This window comes from Apis dorsata, unplaced genomic scaffold, assembly GCF_000469605.1.
Source record: "Apis dorsata unplaced genomic scaffold, Apis dorsata 1.3 scaffold_347, whole genome shotgun sequence".
In the NCBI taxonomy this organism is placed as follows: Eukaryota; Metazoa; Arthropoda; class Insecta; order Hymenoptera; family Apidae; genus Apis; species Apis dorsata.
In genome coordinates, this window is record NW_006263614.1 from 22,178 (window position 1) to 22,938 (window position 761).

The 761-nt window shown below is 30.7% G+C and overlaps 1 protein-coding gene across 6 annotated transcripts in view; it reads right to left on the reverse strand.

Annotated features, from left to right (window-relative positions):
- LOC102677757 (RNA-binding protein Musashi homolog Rbp6-like) overlaps nucleotides 1-761 on the reverse strand; it is a 159,305-nt gene that overhangs the window by 15,751 nt on the left and 142,793 nt on the right. For 3 of the 6 annotated variants that reach the window (XM_006618263.2, XM_006618266.2, XM_031511751.1), the window contains one exon: nucleotides 548-698. The exons of the other annotated variants lie outside the window; for them this stretch is intronic. In XM_006618263.2, the coding sequence (XP_006618326.1) occupies nucleotides 606-698 (93 nt within the window). In that variant the 3' untranslated portion in view covers nucleotides 548-605. Of the gene's footprint in view, nucleotides 1-547; nucleotides 699-761 lie in introns of those variants that run through there. 6 annotated transcript variants of the gene reach the window in all.

The following is a 761-nucleotide window of genomic DNA, read 5'->3' on the forward strand; positions in this document are numbered from 1 at the left end:
TAAAAATAAATCGTCTACGAAAAAGAAGAGAAAATAATAGAAAATACGAAAAAAAAAAGAAAAAGAAAAAAACAATAAAAACCATCGGATGGCAATTAAATACTCTATTAAATACTCTAAACTTGAGATTCAAATGAGTTATACAGAGAGAGAGACATAAACAATAATACATACGTGAGTGAGTAAGTGAAAAAAAAAAAATTATACAGCTCTCAAAACAAAAGAAAAAAAAAAAATAATAATAAGGATGTTACTCAGGATACGAATACATGTGCGAGTAAAAATCAATCGATCAATTTCTCGAGAGTTCACTCTTTACTTTCTTTAAAGTGGAAACTCTCGAAAAGAATTTTATTCTCACATATATTCCCATCTTTATGGCGAAATGAAATAAAACGATGTATAATTAGCCGCGATTAATACAGATTACGTTCGAAAGGTTTCTATTACGGAGAAAAAGAGAAAAAAAAAAAAAAAAAAAAAAAAAAGGGAGGGAGAGGAAACAACGAAGGAGGAAAAGGGTATCGTACACACAATACAGGTTAGCTACAAGTTTGAAACGAACTACTTTATTGGCAACTCATCTAGGCATCGAACTAAACTAATTAATCCGTCGTTCTTGGCGTTCTTCGCGTTCGCCGCCCTGCGTACTCTTGCTGTATCGTGCCGTGTCTCGATCCCTTTGGAATCGTCGATATTTATTATAATCGCACGTGTAAATATATATATATATATATATATATATATATATATATATATAT